The sequence below is a fragment of the Platichthys flesus genome, chromosome 13 (assembly GCF_949316205.1).
Source record: "Platichthys flesus chromosome 13, fPlaFle2.1, whole genome shotgun sequence".
Lineage (NCBI taxonomy): Eukaryota > Metazoa > Chordata > Actinopteri > Pleuronectiformes > Pleuronectidae > Platichthys > Platichthys flesus.
Genome location: NC_084957.1, coordinates 24,735,250 through 24,755,394, shown reverse-complemented (window position 1 = coordinate 24,755,394; position 20,145 = coordinate 24,735,250). Strand labels below are relative to the sequence as shown.

General features: G+C 40.2%; 1 protein-coding gene and 1 long non-coding RNA gene across 3 annotated transcripts; both read right to left on the bottom strand.

The window, feature by feature from the left end:
• Nucleotides 1-10,436: 10,436 nt before the first annotated feature.
• LOC133966820 (uncharacterized) lies at nt 10,437-13,295 on the bottom strand. Its single transcript, XM_062401849.1, has 8 exons — nt 13,157-13,295; nt 12,763-12,880; nt 12,595-12,686; nt 12,402-12,519; nt 11,981-12,097; nt 11,552-11,740; nt 11,286-11,438; nt 10,437-11,019 (listed from the first exon to the last, which is right to left on the bottom strand). The coding sequence occupies exons 2-8, from the start codon at nt 12,773-12,775 to the stop codon at nt 10,832-10,834; spliced, it is 870 nt and encodes a 289-aa protein (XP_062257833.1). The 5' UTR covers nt 12,776-12,880; nt 13,157-13,295; the 3' UTR covers nt 10,437-10,831.
• Nucleotides 13,296-13,449: 154 nt separating this feature from the next.
• On the bottom strand, nt 13,450-19,849 carry LOC133966821 (uncharacterized). Of its 2 annotated transcripts, XR_009923990.1 has the most exons (9): nt 16,388-19,849; nt 15,940-16,060; nt 15,564-15,641; nt 15,210-15,328; nt 14,601-14,770; nt 14,408-14,506; nt 13,902-14,134; nt 13,633-13,811; nt 13,450-13,545 (listed from the first exon to the last, which is right to left on the bottom strand). It is a non-coding gene; the product is annotated as an uncharacterized LOC133966821 (long non-coding RNA). The 2 variants fall into 2 exon arrangements; XR_009923991.1 differs by lacking the exon at nt 13,633-13,811.
• Between the last annotated feature and the right edge of the window lie 296 nt (nt 19,850-20,145).

The window sequence follows — 20,145 nt, the reverse complement described above, 5'->3', positions numbered from 1 at the left end:
GGCTAAACACAATGGTTTTGTTTACCGCCCACGTCTGGTTATTTGTGGCGGCAAAGTTGAATCTGAAATGCCTGTCTTTTACCAGATTGAGTCAGTGCTGATAATGCATGAAAAATTGTTGCTGCTCACTTTGCCTATGTTTACAGTCACTTTTAAAGAACATAACCATGCATATGAGGTGACCAGGACAAAAAACTATTTTGTGGTCTTTCATGCTGAAAGCCTGCATTATCCAAGGCCTTTTGACATACAAATGTCATATGGAGGGAATGACACAGCTCTCTTTGATGTTCCATTTTGCTTTATCTGTTGAGCAATAAAGCACACTGTACTGTCATCTTGTCTAAATGTGTTTTTTTCCATTTGATAGGTTAGATCACACACACACACTCACATATATATGTAAATAAATATACACACATATGTATGTATATATATATATAATAACACTGTATGGAAATACATTTTTTATATTTTTACACATTAGAGTGTCATTTTAAAACTCTATTATGAGTAAAATTGGCTCTATAAAGTGTAATCGTATTACTCTGAACAGTGTGAATAAACCTCAGTGTTACATATTTTGACACATTTCATTGTTAATTTTGACACTAAATTGAGTAAAATGAACTCTGAAAAGTTGACACTGGCCATAGAGTCAATTAACTCTAATTTTGAGTGGGACCAAATGTTATCTGAAACGGAGTTAATTTCAACTCTCTTAGAGTTGAATTTACACTCTGTTTTTTACTGTGCCTCTTCCTGTGGGCACTCCATTTCTTCCTCATCTTCCAACCCGGTCTCACAGCATTTCGTGAAACTGTCACGAAAATAATGTATCAGATTCGTGCTCCCTGCCACAATCTCCCTGACAAAGTCGTGCCGCTCAGCACGACTTTAAAATGAATGCATTTCTATGGGAAGCATCTTTCCTGCTGGTGACACGTACAGCTGTGGTCTGAGCGTTTCCGCATTTCTCATGCTTGCGCCGCGTAGTTTACAGCTCTGAGGTTTGGTTTTGATGATCGCATTTATGTGATTTTAATGTCCCATATATTGTCTTTCTGTAATGAATATGTCACGGAAGCGCGATGTTTTCATGCGTAGGCGGCACATGAGCGTTGTTCGTGGTGATTCTTTCGGGTCAAAATAAAATAAAAGTATACTCCTGATCATTGACGATACTGCAGAGTTGTGTGGTGGCCATCGCGAAGGAATATTTCTGCTTCTTTTCCGAGAAAAATCGTAATTTCATTGGATTGTTGTGGCAATTTACACTACAGTTCCCATGAGTCTCAGCGACCGTTGCTATGGTGACGACGCCAGCTTTTAGTATAACGTTTTCTTTTGCCGCTGGGTGGTTATCGTCAGTGGCGAAATACTGCCCTGTAGCAGTTATATTGAAATGCAAAGAAGTGTACAATTCAAAATCTGCCTGCAACAAACAGCACAGGAAACAGAATTTGAAGCCTTCTGATTGGCTGAACTGGCCCAACTATGTAAGCCAATATTCAGTGAACATCATTTGTACGTTTTATTTGCACCTTCTTAAGTCAGCACAGTTAGAAAGTAAAGCTTTTATTTCAGGATAAGCTATATTTTACTGTAAAATGGACATTATTATACGACGCGTGCAGCATCACCTGCAGGCGACGGCGCGTTTCCGGCGGAGATCGGCTCATCGGGAAAGTTGGGTTTCTGCTGCCTGTGTCCCTGTGTGCCTGAAATGTCATTAATGATGCCGTTCGTTGCCTTGACATGCTTAGTTTATACATAAGGCCAATGAGCCAAAGCCTGGTCGATAGTTTGGACTTTGTCAGCAACATAAATTTTATTTTTCACGGTGAAAATAGGTTTGCTAGCTAGCTTACGATCAACATAAGCTAGCGCAATGCTTCATTTCCATCAGCTGAAAGGTAGAATCGATAAAAAAAAACATCAACCTTTTTAAAGAGTAGAATGTGACTGTGGTACAGTTGCCAGTCTCTTACCGTAATTACTGAAGACGCCACGGAAAACTACAATTCCTTCATTCGGATACACATTTTAAACCTATCAATATTAATATAGGCACGACTGTGTAGTAAACAATTACATGTAGGTTAATCAAGATTACATTTTCGGATTACAAAAGAATAATATAACAATAACAATATGCTAAATGCCTATTATTATAGCCACTGAAAATGTGTTGAGATGTTTACATTTATTTTGAATTATATGTATGGATTTTTTTGTATTTGGTAACTACATTAACTTTGTTGGGGTAGACTCCCCAGTGGGTTGTAAATACTTGGGCCCTGCTAGGCCAAGCTGGAACCAGTTTGGCTAGTTTACAGTCTTAATTCACACCTTCCTCAGACAGGCTGGAGCCAATGGTGAGGACAAAGGATTAAAACTTTTGGAGGGAAAACATTCTCCAGCAGGCCTGAGAATCTCCCCCTGGTGGTTGGAAAATGTCCTGAAGAGCCTTCAGGACCCCCGCTGAGTTCCAAGCCCCACCCACTAAGGTCGGAATCCTGACATTCTCATTGGCTGAGAGCCAACTGAACCCTGTGACCACTTCCGGAGGAAGCAAGAACCTCTCAGGTAGAATAAAACCACTGAGACATCAATAATCGCTGCCATTTTCCCTGCTCTGAAGACGTCAACAGACCCCTCCGGGTCTTTCCAGATGATTTAGTTGCTAAAGGGGGCAACCAGAGTTATTTTCTTTCATTTCTTTCATTTTCTTTTATCTTAAGTTTGATCTTACTTTGATAGACTATTTTTGTTTTAACTTGGAAAGGCCGTGTACAGGAACTTGCTCGCTGGCCGAGCTCAGAGACTTTCTTTCCAAATCCACAGCGGCGTTACCGCTGCTCATCCCTGCAGAAGAGACGAAGCCGAATTCCGTTCCAAGAGCAAGAGAATTCGCTCTATTCGGCCCAGCGCTGACCTCCGTTGCAACCACGAGACCCACCGGAGCACCGCTTAAGAGGCCAGGACACTGATTTGTTTTCCAGGAATCCGCCCGTTCGCACGCATCCTGAGGTTTAACGACAGATTCACTGGACTTCCGGGAAATCCGCGCCCCACGAGCAAGCAACACCGCGGAGGTCATAGTAAGAGGCTTTATTGTCTGGGCAGAGACTAGTTTAAATACTTAGCCTGTCATTTGTTTGATTGTATGTTTGTTGGTAGATCGCTGATCTATTTTTAGCCGTGCTACACGGCGGGCCGAGACGTCACATCCGGTTCCTTTGTTTACTGTGTTTTTGATAAGCGAGCGGTACAGAGCCGGCGCTTCCTTTTTGCGTGTTACCGTCAGAGATATTGTGCGGAGATTTACATCTGTTAAAAGATAAATCTCACGTAACTGGACTGCCTGCTTTGCTAGTAGTTGTCTCTGACGATGTTTCCTGATCTCTCTCTATCTCTCCCTCTCTCTCTCTCTTTTCTCCTAAACCTGTTTATACACACATCCGATCTGTATTTAGAATACAGTTCAGGTAACATAGTTAAATCTATATTCAGAGAGGCTGGACACATCTGGAAGCCATGCGGCAGAACGCCAAAGCAGAGACAAAGAATTCTCTTTGTCTGAAAATCCCTTGGTGTAATTCATGTGACGACCACCAGTGTGAGCTCCGGCCACATGGTGTCATTAACATAGACTCCATTTTGAATAACGCAAGTTAAACCACCATTTTGAATGTATTATTGCCACGCCTCCTCTCTCACTCTCCTCCCATTCTTGCTCTAAATTCATAACGGCTCCGCCATCTTGTTTTGTAGTCAATTCGCCATTTTGAGAGTTTTTAGGCCTTGATTCCACGAATCATGATCGGCCGCCATCTTAGATGTGACGTGACTGCGTCATCGCCACGCCCCCTTCTTTTTCTCTCTCTCTCTCTCTCTCACACACACTCACACACACACCCACACAGACACAGAGACACATTGATAGACACGGACAGATACACACACACAGATACACATAGATGAATACATGTGTTTTCTAAATTGTGATAAGCTGCTGCTGTTATCTTTGAAATATGGGAGTTTGTTAAAATGATGAATCATTAAATAACACTAACTGTATTTCACATGCACACACATAGACACACACACACAGAGAGACCCTTTGACACAGACACACACACACACACACACACACCGAGACAGACATACATAGGTAGACCGCCGGTTTTACATGTATTTTCTGAATTGTGATAAGTGCTGCTGCTGTGTTTATCTTTGAAATATCGGAGCTTGTTAAAATGATCAATCATTGAATAACATTATAACTTTATTTCCCCTTTTTAATAAATGCTTTTGTAATTAAAGTATCTGTAGTCTGTGATTATTTGTGCATATGTATGTGATTGCAGCTGGATTATGATTGCCTGTGCTCGAACTTAAAACCCTTCATTGTTTATTATATAATCATTAATACTAAATATTGAGATTATTAATATAACTTAAAACAATATATTCTATTTGTTACAGTCATGCACCATTAAATATAGATATGATGATAGTTGTGGTAGTCAGTGGTAGTCAGTAGTTCTTCTATAATCTAAAGTAACCACAAATCTGTTCGGGAAGAATTGGACTATAACGATTGTCAGAGATGAATACTTCAGGTACTGTAAAAGCCCATGGTCAGTCTCATTATTTTAAGTAAGAAAAACACTCTATTTAACAGGTTGTACCCAGGATGCCAGTGGGGAAGTAATAATACTAAACCTCACACCGTGTGACCCAGCGGAGGGCAGCACCACTGCGGGGCAGGTCGAGCAGGATGAGGTGCGGGTGGGACAGGAGGAGAGCAGCACCACTGAGGGGCAGGTGGAGCAGGTGGAGCAGGATGAGGTGCAGGTGGGACAGGAGGAGACCAGCACCACTGAGGGGCAGGTAGAGCAGGAGGATGCCAGCACCACCGAGGGGCAGGTAGAGCAGGAGAATGCCAGCACCACCGAGGGGCAGGTAGAGCAGGAGGATGCAAGCACCACCGAGAGACAGGTGGAGCAGGAGGATGCCAGCACCACCGAGAGACAGGTGGAGCAGGAGGATGCCAGCACCTCCGAGAGACAGGTGGAGCAGCAGAACACCACCAAAGGGAAAGGTAATCAGGACCGTGTTTGACCCAAGGGTTACATTGCTCAGCTTCCACTGTTTTTTCTCCATAGAGTTATATGTAGATTCCTTACACTAAGCATTACTAGACTTTATTAGCATTACACACTACTGTATGTGTATAGTTTTGTGTTGTTTTTTGTACCAGTGAAGCAAACTCCATTTGAGGCACAGTGACAGAGGATGAATAAACAGAAGGACATTTGCCACAAAACTTCAGTGACAGAAGGTGTTAAACATCATGGTGTGTGTATATCCTTGTGGAGTCAAAGGATGGCAGTGTCCATGTGTAAGAACACTTGGAAAGTTGAAGGCACCTTATGTATTAGTCTATTGGATGCAGTACAATTTGATGAGCACATGCTATCAAGAAATGGGGGATTGTTGCATACAGCACATAAACGAGAAAAATCACAGGGAGTTAATGGATCAGTTCAGTCTTACTACCTGTACTGTGGCATTTGTGAGATGTGATCTGACATTATTTAAAATAATAAGTTAAATCATAATGTGGTATATGATTAATTTGTCTTCTCCAAACCCACAGCTGTCTCCAGAAGGTCAGTCAGGGGCGCAGCTCTGGCTTACCAGAAGAAAAAGTCAGGTATGTAAACATCATATGGTCTTTTAAAAATATTTTTTAATTTATTATATTGGTATACTGACTACTCCATCTATTGCCGTAGCTATTTTTTCTTGTTTTGTTTTTTGAGTGGACATACTATATGACCAGTCTGTAATTTTACATCCTACAGAGGCACCAAAGCATTTGCCTCCAAGGAAAAAGCCACAAAAGAGTAAGTGAAGTTATTCCTGTTTTTAATCTGGGTAGCACAGACAGATCATTTAATGCCTTTACATGCATAGAACAAATCTGACTATGGCCAATCGGGCAAGAAAATGGGTGTTGGCTTATACTGTATGTGTTACCCTTCTTGTGTCAGCTGTGGCTCAGCAGTTTTATGGCCATTCCAGCAAGAGTACCACATTGAAACTGAGAGCCACTCCATGGTACAAGTTCAACTTGGTCTAACTATTCATCAGTGATAAATGTTGTCATCACTTTCCCTCCTTACAAGTTTGGTCACTGCTCATCTCTTCGTATTTATTTTGATCCTAATCTAAAACTATGTGAAATGTGTTTTTGATGTTTACAGATTGCTCCTACCACACCCAGCCACAGGCTTTCCCCATCAGGAGCATGATTAAAGAAAGAGTGAGAAAGGTTAGATAGGCATATAAGAAATGTAGGATTTATAAACGTCCTTATGTGTTTGCAATATATACCATACTTGTCAGCTAGATACTTTGTGTAGGGTCTTTCTGAATTACAGATTAAAAAGCAGTTTGTACTGAAAATGTCATGTTCCGATACTGTAAAAATCAACAATGACCTATTGTATCGATGAAACTCAGTGACTATGACTTTAAAAAATAGACTCATCCTAAGAATAAAATCAATGTCTTTGTTCTTTTAATTCTATTCACAGGGCAAAGCAGAAATGCTGGTGGACTGGGAGCCGTGTCCAGTATGGTATATATTCTGTTGTTTTATTGCTTCATCCCCTGTAGTCCAACAAGGGAGAACAACCACATGAAATACAGATGCGATACAACTGTCAACTTCACAGGCTATCCTACCACTTCTATCATTTATTTCACTTGTCCTCCAGTTAAAACAACTCAGAAATATATGCATTATTCAAAATGGTGGTGGTCCGTTATAGATGGAAAATAAAAACAGTCATAATTAACATTATTGTGACAGCTATAAAAGACACATAAAATGTTGTTAGCTTCATGCATGTTAGCTTTAAGTTTATTGGAAAGACTCAGTAACAGAAACTGTTCCTTCTGTTTTCAGTGGCGAGCAGTGGCCCCAGTCCTGGCAACCAAAGGAATCAATTGAAGACAAACAATAAAATTTACAACTTGAACTCCATTTTTGTTTCTGCATATTTATTATTTATTCCTAGTTTAAATAACACTAACCTCAATATTACAGTTCTTTTCATGTAATTATTGGTGATACAAATTTAAGATTATCTAGTAAGATGATAGGAGCCATTCTTCTGAGTTCTTCAACTCAAAGCCTGCACTTCTTTCCCTCACACGTGCCTCTCTCTGAGGTTTCTACGTTCTTTTTACCCTGTTAAAATGTTTTTTTTTGTAGTTTCTCCTTACTCTTGTTGAGGGTTAAGGACAGAGCATGTCACACCTTGTTAAAGCCCTATGAGAGAAACTGTGATTTGTGAATAAGGGCTATACAAATAAAATGTGATTGATTGACTTATCCTGTGTGAAATTTTTAGTTTTCCATCACACTTCATGATCGTTCGTTTTAAGTGAATTATTGTAGATGTAGCCTAGCAATGAGGGGTAGCATCTAATTTAATATTAAAACGATCCTTATCTGGATTACTATGGTTATTATAACTACTACGTGATGGAGACACGAAACAACTGGGTCAAGTTCTTCATCTGGAGACAGCGCTTTGTCCCGCCCCTCATTGTGAGCATCAGTCCTCTCATTGGAGAAGAGGGAACCCCCGACTGTCGCCCGGAAGTATTTTCCTCAAGGTCGGCCAATCACATGTTAACGCTTTCTTTTAACGGTGTCCTCCACATTTCTTAACATAAAACCATGAACGTTTCCTCGATAAGTAAATACTGCAATAGGTTAATGGTGTGGCCATCAGTTTTAATTTACTTCTCCCTCGATTCTGAGAAATCACTTTTTTTTTTATATAGTTTTGGATCGCAAAACCCTAAATTACCCATGGTCCTCTGCCACCGTTTGCTATGGAGATAAAGCCAGTCCGCTAAACCTTACCAGTTACTAAACCACAAGTTATTCAGATGTTGTGTTTTCACTAAGTCGTCCCCTTCTCTGTGTCAGATACACACTGTTTGGAGTCCTGTGTGAAGTGGATTCATATTAATAATTAATTTGTGTTTCGTCGTTCTATTTTTTTTTTTTCTTTTATAAAGATGTCACATATTTTCAGAAATAAAATAAAATTAAGTGAGCAGCTTCCCATTTCACAATCACAGGCTATAAAAGGCAGTTTGTTTGCGGAGATAGTGGCGTTTAGGTTCAGGTTACGGCCGACCAGCGGCAATTTGAAATGGAATGAAGCCCTTCCACGGCAGACAATGCAAAACAGTAGTCGAACGAGCCCGACATACACACACCGGAAGAACTACAAGTACACCGGCCGACTTCTACGCTTCGTTCTGAGTTTTATGGCGCGTCTAAAGGGAATTGTAGTTTTTAAACATAATAGTATAGTTCCCTTAATCGGAAGTTGTCAGTATTTAACTGTGGGCAGCTCTGGTGGGTTTAGGTGGTGGGAAACATATTGGTGTTATCAGATTTTAAAAACTTAATTGTTAAATAGGTGAAAATCACTTATTGTTCATATTTAACACCCCCTCCAGTTGGTGCCCAAAGGTGACCATATCCACATGACAGCTTAGGTCTAGTGCTTTCTATAACAGCTGTTCCTATGTCTGTAGCCCAATCTGTTGCTGAATGATAAGCCTTCAAGTTGCACCAGGTTTAAATCAATTCAATTCAATTTTATTTGTATAGCCCATATTCACAAATTACAATTCGTCTAATAGGGCTTTAACATGTGTGACATCCTCCGTCCTTAACCCTTAGCAAGAGTGAGGAAAAACTACTGAAAAAACCCTTTTAACAGGGTAAAAATAAGTAGAAACCTCAGAGAGAGCCACGTGTGAGGGATCCCTCTCCCAGGACGGTAGGGTACTAACGGTAGGGTACTAACAGCTCTTTAAGATAAGAAGGTGCTATATTATTAAGGGCCTTGAAAGTTAGGAGGAGAATTTTAAATTCTATTCTAAATTTAACTGGACGCCAGTGTAGCGAAGCTAATACTGGTGTAATGTGCTCTCTTTTCCTGGTTCTTGTCAGGAAACGTGCTGCGGCATTTTGGACAAGCTGTAGAGTCTTTAACGACTTACTGCTGGAGCCTGATAATAATGAATTACAATAGTCCACTCTCGATGTAACAAAGGCGTGGACTAGTTTTTCTGCATCTTTACCAGTTCAAAGGTCAATATTTCATACCAGGAGCCCTGTATTGTCTTCAAACTGCCATGATGTTAATCTGCAAGTTGAGAGCTTTCCAATGATGTATTTGGTTCAGTCCTACGACAAAGTTTTCATTTTCACATTTCATGAAGATGGCTTTGAACAGGCATAGCTTTACAGAACCCTTTGAAAGTGAAATAAGATGACATATTTTATTTTAGATTATATTTGTACTCTATCATTTTTTTCGGATTCCTCATTAAAATTGTTGGACTTGGCCTGTTTTAACCTTATTTTTTAGGATGAAATGCAGGGTCTGTGTTAGGTCTACAGTATTTTAGGATCAGGGTCATATAATAGTAAAGCCCCTTCCTGCCCTATCCATACTTTTACTTTTTATACTTGTAGTACATATTTCTGATAATGCTTGCATAGGGTACCTTTACTTCAGTAAGGTTTGGAATGCAGTACTTTTATATATTGTTGAGTATTTCCACTGTGGCATTAGGACTTTTACTTAAGCAAGCCACAGGATCTGAATACTTCTTCCACCACTGGTTATGGTTAAGGCTACTTTTCTACACAGATGTACAGAAAATACAGTGCATAAAGCAAAACCAACTAAACAACACACTTGTACTTGTGACTGCCCTACCCGTAAGACTGCTCACACAAACAATAGAGTGGCATCTGTCACTATATGTGTGTTCCTGTGCATTTGCATGTGTGTTCGGACAGGTGCCAACTGGATGGGATAAATGCAGAGAAATAATTTTGTGTGTAAAAACATGATTAATAAAGTTTTAACTTAAGTTACCTCCCAGGCCTAGTCACCCCCACTGGTTACCCTAAAAATGTCAAAATACATTAAGTAAATGTACCCATGTCCATGCACATAGAAACCTGTATGTTTACTACTATAGCCTATTCTGTGGACTCACCTAACACTAAACGTGTTGATGTCCGTTTAATAGCTTATTCAGAAGGCTTCATAAAATGAAGATTATTCATATTCCATCATCATTTAAGTGTTTAACCTGCCCTAAAATCTAACAATGTTACAGTTTATGATGGCTAAAACCTAGCAATACCTACAGTGACCCAGATGATAATAGTAAGACATAAGTGCTACCCCAAATTATTTAATTTAATTACAATAATTACTAAGTTCCACATATATATATTTATGTTTGTTTCTCTTTCTTTGTATGTATGGAAATGTGAGAAAAATAAATACTCATCTTTGGCAATATTTTATTTATCTTTCATGGATACACAAGTGAAACATAACATATATTTGTCAAATAAGCCACAAGGCTGTATTTATTCATAACACTGGACTATAGGCTAGGCTAACTTCAAAAGCACTGACAACAAACCATGGAATCATGTATAACAAAAACATGTACACATACTATTTTTGAACAATCGTGCCTTTTCTATCAATCAGGTTTAGTCTAAGTCTCTTATCAAAATGCCAATGCCATCAGTTTATGTCCAGACCCAATATGTGGAAATACAGAAAAACAAAAAAGCAGAAATTTTATATCAGAAGTTGAACTGTTTTAAAATCAAGGTGTGTGAAGCATTTATATATACACATACAAAAATAATCATTCAATAGTAACAGGTCTAGGTTTGTGAATGACTTCAATCCTCTTCATCTTCACTGGTGTCTGGAATGCTACGGTCACTTCGTTCTTCCTCTTCAACATGGGGGAGGACAGAGGCCTCAGGACCTAAAGCAGTCTTGTACTGTTGGAGGACCACCTCAAACTTGTCCAACACCTCTGAAAGTCTCTTTCGTAAGAGACAGCAAAGCCCTTCACTTCCTGTGTCTTCATTTGAAAATACACAAGAGATTACATTAGAGACACAGTACATCATGAGATGGTAGCAGAAAGGCCTCTCCCATTCAAATCTACAGCGAGAGGTTACTTTGACTATTTTGCTGCAAGTCCTGCTCTATATTAAAAGTGTCCTAAGATAACTTCTGTTACTTTTGGCACTATATAAGTAAATTAAATTGAATTGAACTGAATATCTCTCCAGCAAGCACCTATAATTGCCATCTTGTTATGCACAAGCCAGTTTTTCTACTTACCATCCTCAGCCACTTTGTTTCTGAGAACCACTGCCAGGTTCTGCAACCATGTGCAGTGTTGTGCCATCTCCAACACCAAAACATTCTTTTCCTCTTGCAGTCGCATGGTCAACATCACTTGGTCATGCAGCTGCTTCTTGATTGTGATGTTTGCTAAAAACACAAAAACAGTTACATGCATACATTGGAGAGTCTTGTCTAATAGCATTACAAATAGTATTATTAAATGTTGTTATATTCATATGTAGCGTTTAAAACTGACATACCGCTGCCAGGAACCTCCCATGGCCATATTGGGGACACAGTGCTCTCTCCAGTCAGGGAATGCTCCACCATGGCTGCATCAATTGTGGCAGAGGCTTGCACAAGAAGATTGTAGTTTTGAATCTCCTGAAAAAGGGCCTTTTTCTCTTCTGCCATCTTCCTTCGAAGGCCATGGCGAATTTTGCTGCTGTCTAGAAAGTCATGAAAAGAAGACAGAGGTTTGTGACAGAACTGTTCAACATCAACAAAAATGCACTGCACACAGTTGGTCACTTATAGAACAGAATTTAACAATAATAATAGTAATACTTTACTAAATTAGCTTAACAGCAACTAGTTTACGTACTTTCTGTATTTGTTGGTGAAGTGTTAACAGAATTCTTAAATACAACAATTAGATTTCCTCAACCCGTTATATAATATAGGCATACCATTCTGACGGTAGAGGGTTTGCTTCCGCTGCCTCACACTAAGGTAAAGGCCCCCAATGGACTGCTGAAGGCCTGTGTGTGTGGTGTCTGCAGTGGGATCAGATTTCTGTAGTGTCTCTGTAGAAATAAGACCGATAGAAAATAACCCAACACACAGTTTCAATGTTTGAATTGGTCTGATATATCAAACCCCTTTAACCCAACCTGATTGTATAACTTGGTATGTACGCTTCCTTTAGGGAAACTTGAAGTTACGATAAACACGACACGAATATACATAACATCTAATAGTGACATGTTGTTGGCTGGTGGCAGGTGATGTCACCATCTGTTTTAATCAATACATTTCATCCATAGAATTCAGTCAGTCAAAATATTAGAAAGGGATATATATTGTTTTCTGTTATTTGGTCATGCTTACCATCAGCTGCCCATTCCTTCACACCTGAGGTCCACTGTGACACTGTCTCATCTGAGCACTGTAGCTGTGTTTGCAGTTCAGCTAGCCTTGCAGTCTCATCAATGAGTCTCTGACAGGTCTGAAAAAGTGTTTGTATGACTGACAACAGGCCAAGTGTACATAAAACTATTAAAGGGAGACACATGAGACTTACCTTCACATATCTTGTGGAAAGGGCCTGATGTAGAGCGCCATTTTTCTTGTGGTTCCACCCCACTGCATGCAATGTAAGCATGTCCACCCGTGCTGTTGAAAGCAAATAATGAGGTTATGATATATACAATATAAGAAGGTATGCAAGGATATGGAAGACTCTAATCACCTGCTTTAGACATGTATTTTGTTGTGAGGGTGCAACGGGACAGATAGCTGTTGACCTGCTCCACCTCCTCACCGGCAGTTGTCCCTGCCCCTTCCTGGTTCCTACCACTCCATTTAATCTGTTAGCAAAGGATAGGTGCAATAGTCAAGCAAAAAGACAGCAATTTTATATCATTAATGTGGCTGTGAGCATTAGAAATGCACATATGATCCCAAAAAAGCATGCATAACACTGAGGAAGGGTTTCATCTTGGTCAGCTCCTGGAGAGCAGGAAGGACACTGGCAGCTTTCTCCAGATATGGCCAGTATTTGCAGGCCACATCCATGGCAAAGAACTGTGCCTTGGCTGGCATGAGCTCCTTCTGAAGAAACAGGGGGTAACCAAATATCTCACCCCTGTACATATTGAGCGCCTTCAGAAGGAATCCATGGTGACACACAGCCACTTCCATCCCCTCTTCATCGAGTTTGGAAGTCCTCCTTGAAGTCTTCCTTGCTGCTGTCCACTGTGAGATCCCACATGTGCCTCTTCCCTGTGTCTATGACAAGATACGCATAACAAATCATATTAAATTAAAGCAATGGTGTCATACAATATATGCAAGTTGCAGTGGGAAGGATATCAGGGTAGGACAAACAGTAGGTGTTTGTTTTATTAAATAGTTTTGTCAAATTGTGATAAGAACTTGCATTTTTCACTGATCTCCGCACGGTGTCCACAAATTCAGACACTGCACCGTCTTTAGCCACTAAAGCCCCTCAAAAAAACCCGGGTCAGCAGAGCTGAGGAAGACAAAAAATAGGAAATCAATCCATGAAATTACAAAAAGTATACAGATAAATCAATAAAATCACTGGAAGAAAGAGCACCTTCCACTTCGGCGAAAGCGATATAGCTTCCTGTTCCCATCTGCCGCAACAGCCAGCATTTCTGTTGTGCATGCTGGGCAGGTGAAAGGTTTACCACAGCAGAGCTGCTCTTCCTCAAATGAAGCATATGAAAACTCCAAGAAGCTACGCTGCAGTGCATCGCCACTGATATGTCCAGACTGGACGACATAGAATTAAATGGTTATTTTGGGGATTTTGTTTGCTTATGGAGAAGACATGTATTAACATAGTGAAAAACAATTACTTACTCTTCCGCCACACTTTGTGCGATGCTCCAGCAGCTTAGCAAAAGCCTGTCTGGAGAATCCTGGAGCGATAACCTTGAGTTCCTGAAAGGAGCTAAGGAGGTCCAACGTGTACAGTGTTGCTGTGTTGACAGTTGCCGGCCAATATCCACTCTTAAGGAGGTCTTTTAAGTCGGGGGTCCACTGCTGCTGACACGATGCACACACATATAATGGCTGGTGCAAGTCATAACGCCCTTGAAGCAATTAAAACAAAAAAAATAATATTATTATTACGCATTTTACTAGAGTCACACTGCATTCCAGTTGAAATCTCCATCTTTTGACCTCCATTCCAGTTGCATGCAGCCAAAATGACAAAAATGTCTGTTTATGTTTCGGATTAATAACAATAACGTGCTATACCATGAGTTTGACACTACTGCAATTGTAAACACAGTGCCACAGTACAGAAATGTCAACACAAATCAAATTTACAACAGAAAAAAAAAAGGTATCTTGTTTTTTACCATTGATGGTGATTAAAATCACTGGTTTGCCTGGAGACACAGTGAAGTTTGTGCCTTCACACGAGCAGCTTTGCACCTTGACAGTTGGCAAAATGCATGCTGGCAAAAATAAAGAAAAACACTCATGTACATGATCTTTTCCTGGCTGCAGACACAAGTGAACAGCAAAATCAAAGCTTTTATGAGAACACACCTTGCTTATGGGTGCAATATCCACCCTCCCCTCTCATGATGCATGTGGTTGGAGGAATGGCTTTAAAAAACCCATCAATCGCAGCTTCCCTGTTGTGGAGCGGTTGTTTTTTGTGATGCAGTACATCACAGTCCCCACAGAACCACTCCTCAGGTAGACATTCTCTGCACCTAGGGAGGAAATTCAAAATTATGTTTATGTAATGATTAGCATTTTCAGGTGAATAACTCATAAAGTACTATACATTCCACTAAAGATATTCTGAATTAAGTTTGATACAAGGTTTATCAATTTTATTGCGTGGTAGCATGGTGACAGTGTTCCGCACTGTCATCTCACAGACCCATGGTCTAAGATTAACTTTTCATATTCCTTTAGGTGTCTTCTTGGTATCCATCTTTTCTCTTACATGCATGTTAGCTAACAATACATAGCAGGGCACCAAGCATTAATTCTCAACAAGCCAACCCTGGCTAAATAGATTAATAATAAGTTTGATATTATATAAATGAGATCCAACCTGATAACAGCAGGCTCGTGGCAGAGGCCACACAAGGGTTGACCAACAGCCTCTTTATCAATAAGGCATGTTAGGTGGTACGGTCTTACTTCTTTCCAGCGCTCTGAGGCTTTCTGCTGCCGGAAAGACCACGATGACGCAGAGTGTCTTTGAGGGTCAGCAGACGGACATGAGGCTAAAAAAGTACGGAGCATCTCCATAGTTTTTTCTGTAAAGAAAATAGGAACTTGAGCTATGAACAATGATCTACATGAGAACCATTAAAAGCCAACTGATCAATATGTTAAATAAATGCATCATTTTATGGTTCAATATGGAACTGACCCAAATTGTAATCTATTAATCCATGCATGGTACCATCTGTTGTGATTTTTCTGTATCATTGATAACTGTAATTAGACATTTAATTTAGATTTAAACTTAAATTGATCACTGTGACTTACCAAACTTCTCTTGAGGATTTAGTTGTGCTGAGGGTTCAGTACATGGAACCTCCACACTGGATGACGGGGGGCACCCAGCTGGGCATGTGAATGTAAAACAGTGCATAGAATAACAAGAACAGGTTAGATTATCACTGCATTCATATTTCTTTCAACCTACATAATGATTAACAATTTATAAAAAACAGATATAATATGTTAAGAACTTGGTAATGTGATTTGACTGTAATGCCACTGCACAATGTTATTATACTTTCAATATCTTGTAGATGGGAATATTTTAAACTCTCAACAATAAGTTCTGATTTGATTTAGTCTACCATTTATTTAATTCATACAAATAAAAATAAAAATAAATACAAATTCAGATATCAACCTGAGGCTGAGGCTCGATGTCGCCCTCCACGCCTCCCCCTGGGCTTGCCTCGTCCTGCCCTTTTAGAGGTCTGTGGAGGGTCTCCTTTAGGCTGTGCTCTTTTCCGCTCCTCAGATGCTCTCTGTGTAAGAGTGATAAAGTTAAAGATACTGAAACCAAAGGAGAGGTGACAAATGAAAGAAAACCCCAACATAGTGTGTTACTGAGAAATTGAATAGCTTCAATGCAAAAATGCTTTGACTGTACAGGGCCAAACAAAATTATATAAAGATATTCCCTTTTTGTGTTTTAATGATTGTGATGGACAGGGTGTTTAGATGTGGTGATTGTGAAGGCCATAGCATATTATTCATAATTTACAATCAAACCATTCAGTGAGCCCTTGTGCCCTGGGAACTGTCACCCATCAGTTGAACTACACAATAAATGAGATATAAAAAATACTTACCCGGGCTTCAGCTAAAGCCTGGTCAAAAGCAATTTCAGTAGCTATGAGTCTCCCATCTTTGAAGTGGGGACTATTTCGGTCAATGGTATGTCTGTAAGACATTGTAACACAGACAGATACCGTCAGAGAGACAGACAGACAAGTAATACAAATATACAAACTGATTCTGTATAGGAGACAGAGACAGACAGGGCTAGACAGACAAACAGGTTGAGAGATAGACAGTGGTAAAGATAAAGAGATTGGCTCTTAAAAGTTGTTTTTTTTGTGGTGTGGGTGTAGGATGACTTCTCTGTTGGTTGGATGTATCTGCAGAGAGAACAAAGAAAGTTAATGTAGTAACCAAATACAAAAAAAATCCATTCATATAATTCAAAATAAATGTAAACATCTCAAAACATTTTCAGTGGCTATAATAATAGGCATTTAGCATATTGTTATTGTTATATTATTCTTTTGTAATCCGAAAATGTAATCTTGATTAACCTACATGTAATTGTTTACTACACAGTTGTGCCTATATTAATATTGATAGGTTTAAAATGTGTATCCGAATGAAGGAATTGTAGTTTTCCGTGGCGTCTTCAGTAATTACAGTAAGAGACTGGCAACTGTACCACAGTCACATTCTACTATTTAAAAAGGTTGATGTTTTTTTTTTATCGATTCTACCTTTCAGCTGATGGAAATGAAGCATTGCGCTAGCTTATGTTGATCGTAAGTTAGCTAGCAAACCTATTTTCACCGTGAAAAATAAAATTTATGTTGCTGACAAAGTCCAAACTATCGACCAGGCTTTGGCTCATTGGCCTTATGTATAAACTAAGCATGTCAAGGCAACGAACGGCATCATTAATGACATTTCAGGCACACAGGCAGCAGGAACCCAACTTACCCGATGAGCCGATCTCCGCCGGAAACGCGCCGTCGCCTGCAGGTGATGCTGCGCGCGTCGTATAATAATTTTACAGTAAAATATAGCTTATCCTGATATAAAAGCTTTACTTTCTAACTGTGCTGACTTAAGAAGGTGCAAATAAAACGTACAAATGATGTTCACTGAATATTGGCTTACATAGTTGGGCCAGTTCAGCCAATCAGAAGGCTTCAAATTCTGTTTCCTGTGCTGTTTGTTGCAGGCAGATTTTGAATTGTACACTTCTTTGCATTTCAATATAACTGCTACAGGGCAGTATTTCGCCACTGACGATAACCACCCAGCGGCAAAAGAAAACGTTATACTAAAAGCTGGCGTCGTCACCATAGCAACGGTCGCTGAGACTCATGGGAACAGTAGTGTAAATTGCCGCAACAATCCAATGAAATTACGATTTTTCTCGGAAAAGAAGCAGAAATATTCCTTCGCGATGGCCACCACACAACTCTGCAGTATCGTCAATGATCAGGAGTATACTTTTATTTTATTTTGACCCGAAAGAATCACCACGAACAACGCTCATGTGCCGCCTACGCATGAAAACATCGCGCTTCCGTGACATATTCATTACAGAAAGACAATATATGGGACATTAAAATCACATAAATGCGATCATCAAAACCAAACCTCAGAGCTGTAAACTACGCGGCGCAAGCATGAGAAATGCGGAAACGCTCAGACCACAGCTGTACGTGTCACCAGCAGGAAAGATGCTTCCCATAGAAATGCATTCATTTTAAAGTCGTGATGAGCAGCACGACTTTGTCAGGGAGATCGTGGCAGGGAGCACGAATCTGATACATTATTTTCGTGACAGTTTCACAAAATGCCGTGAGACCGTGTTGCATTATGCCTGCGCGCACATCGGCGCACATCATCATACAGCGCACATCATCTTGCTGCGCACATCATCTTGCTGCGCACATCATCCTGGGGCGCACATCGGCGGACATTGTCCTGCGGCGGACATCATCCTGCAGCGCACATCATCCTACAGCGCACTTCATCCTGTGGCGCACATCATCCTACAGCACACATCATCCTAGAGTGCACATCTTCTTGTGGCGCACATCATACTGGGGAGCACATCGGCGCACATCATCACCGCACATGATGTGTGGCGCACATCATCCTGTTCGCACCTCATCCTGCTGCGCAAATCATCATTACCTCACATCATCGGCGCACATCATCCTGGCGCACATCATCACGCCACACATCATCCTGCGGCGCATGACATCACCTCACATCATCGGCGCACTTCATCCTGCGGTGCACATCATCACGGCGCATATCATCATCACCACATATCATCCTGCTGCGCACATCATCCTACAGCGCACTTCATCCTGCAGCGCACATAATCATGCCTGCGCACATCATCCTGCGGCGGACATCATCGTACACGATGAGGTGCGCGGCAGGATGAAGTGCGCCGCAGGATAATGTGGCGCACATCATGGTGCAGCGCACCATGATGAGCGCCATATAACAGCCTTTTGATAAAATTTGATATTCTAACATTTAACAATACAGGACAAATTCGATTAATGTATGTGGGTCTAGATAAAGCATTAAAGTCATGAAGTTATTTTGAGAAGTGATGGCCTATTTCAATGTCAAGAAAAAAAAAAAGAATCAAAAGAAGAATACGGAAGCGTATTGCATTCACTTGAATTTTTCATTTTTTGGGGCATTTGTCTCGGAATTTCTGAGATAATTATCCCAGAAAAACAGAATAATTTTTTTGTGAAGTGAATGTAATATGCTTCTGTAGAAGAAAGCTTATTTTAAGTTCTAAACATATTTAGGGTGTTTTTTCTCACTTTCTGTACGTCTTTTAGCGACCATTACATTATGCAAATTAGGCGATGTCTAGTGACTTTTAGGACAGCCAATAGCTACTTTCCTTGCTGAGGAGTTGGCAACACTGCACTCGCCAATGAAAGCAGCTGAGGCTCAGAGAATAAGAGCTGAGTTGGTGAAAGTTTGATTCCCAGGATTTACATACGGATCTCGATACGGAGCACAGGGCCGTTTCCGAGGCTGCCTCTTCACAACATGGGTCCGACCAACGTCATCCACAAGTTCTCCGCCGAAGCGGGTAAATACATGCAGCTCTCCGGGCGTTAGCACTTAGCTGTTAGCTCCTATCTCACTGAGTCCAATGTAAACTCAGACAATCTCCGGCTGCCCACTTGCTACACTGGTAAGACTGGTAAGACACCTGGTACCTTTCTTCACATCAACTGTAATTATCATACACAATCGTTTAAAAAATTGCCTAAAAAAAAAAACCATCCAATTTATAACATTCGTAGTTGAAGCTAGGACAATGTATTTATTGATGTTCACCAAACTTGGTGGGTTTATTTCCTGGGCAGATATTTCCAGTTAAAAGGACAATCATAATGATAATGTTGATCAGAAAAATGTTCTCCATTATATGATAAGTGATGTTATGAAGTGAAAAAAGGAAATAAATAGCCTATAGGGCTATAGACACGACGTAAAGTTTATATAGATCCAAGAATCTTTTAAGATTGTATGCCAGGAACGATTTCATCATGACATCCCTGTTAGGTCAGAAAATGATGTCATAGTCTAATAATGCATTAACCTTGGCAACTAATATGGTTTACTTAATTCTTGCAACAGTTGCTTCATATTTATATTAACCAGTCATATGACATTATGATTATGAAATGATGTTATTACACTACATAAAAGTTAGCATTGATTGACTGGGCTATTGTCACGGCCCGGCTCTTGGCCATAACAAATACGGAGACACACCAAGGTTTAAACTGAAAACTAACCA

Excerpts from the sequence above, each read along its gene's own strand:
- LOC133966820 (XM_062401849.1), bottom strand. Across the intron at positions 12,098-12,401 it reads GAAGGAATGGGCAGCTGATG|AGACACTACAGAAATCTGAT; the intron begins GTAAGCATGACC and ends TTATTTCTACAG. Across the intron at positions 11,741-11,980 it reads AACCCTCTACCGTCAGAATG|ACAGCAGCAAAATTCGCCAT; the intron begins GTATGCCTATAT and ends ATGACTTTCTAG.